The sequence below is a fragment of the Monoraphidium neglectum genome (genome assembly GCF_000611645.1).
Source record: "Monoraphidium neglectum strain SAG 48.87 unplaced genomic scaffold scaffold04542, whole genome shotgun sequence".
NCBI lineage: Eukaryota > Viridiplantae > Chlorophyta > Chlorophyceae > Sphaeropleales > Selenastraceae > Monoraphidium > Monoraphidium neglectum.
The window spans coordinates 2,981-3,781 of NW_014009087.1; the positions used below are offsets into that span (position 1 = coordinate 2,981).

The 801-nt window shown below is 76.9% G+C and overlaps 1 protein-coding gene across 1 annotated transcript in view; it reads right to left on the reverse strand.

Annotated features, from left to right (window-relative positions):
- The window catches only part of MNEG_14507 (hypothetical protein), a gene marked incomplete at both ends in the record, with an annotated part of 2,197 nt that extends 1,808 nt beyond the window's left edge, over positions 1-389 (reverse strand). Inside the window, one exon of the mRNA XM_014037021.1 lies at positions 104-389. Within this exon, the coding sequence (XP_013892475.1) occupies positions 104-389 (286 nt within the window). The remainder of the gene's footprint in view (positions 1-103) is intronic.
- Between the last annotated feature and the right edge of the window lie 412 nt (positions 390-801).

Genomic DNA, 801 nt, shown 5'->3' on the forward strand with positions numbered 1-801 from the left:
CCCTCTCGATTGTTCCCCAGACCGCCGGCGGCGCCCACGGGCGGTTGCGCCGCCGCTGCAGCGCTTTCGCCGGCGGTGCTCGGGGCGCCGGCGGCGTCCCCACCCCAAAGCAGCGCGCGCCGCAGCCGCGCGGCGCCGCCCGCGGCCGCGAGCGCGCGGCAGCCGGACGCGGCGAGGCGCCGCAGCGCGCCGGTGCCGAGGCCTAGCAGCGCCGCGAGCGTTTCGGGCGACAGCGCTTCGGCATCCGACACGTCCAGCTGCGCCACACGCGACAGCGTGAGCGCCCACGGCGGCGGGGCCGCGTCGGGCAGGCCGGCGACGGCGGAGGCGCTGAGGGCGCGCGGCAGGGCGGCCGCGGGCAGCACGGCGTCGATGTTGCAGCCGCGCATGACCAGCTCTGCGGGCGTATTTGTCCGGCGTGGCGCGGGGGGTATGAATGATCGCAGAAGCAAGTCAACAGACCCTCGTCGCATGTCATTCGAGCGATCAGCGGGAAGCGAGGGGGCGAGTCAGCGCGGCGCCATGTGCCGTGAGGGACCCAGGGCGCCCGCCCACCTTCCAGGCCCGACAGCCGCCCAAGGGCCGCCCTAAATAGGCCATAGACCACCGAGTTGGGGGCGGATCTGAGGGCGGGGCAGTGTGACACGTCCAGCGCCCGCAGCGCAGGTGCCGGCCCCTGCAGCGTGACAAGTGCCGGCGAGCCGACGGGCGCCGCCCCGCCGCCGGCGGCGGCGACGCTTGCGGCAGCCTTCGCGCGGCCGACGCGCGCCGCGGCGGCGGCGGGCGCAACCGCGGCAAGGG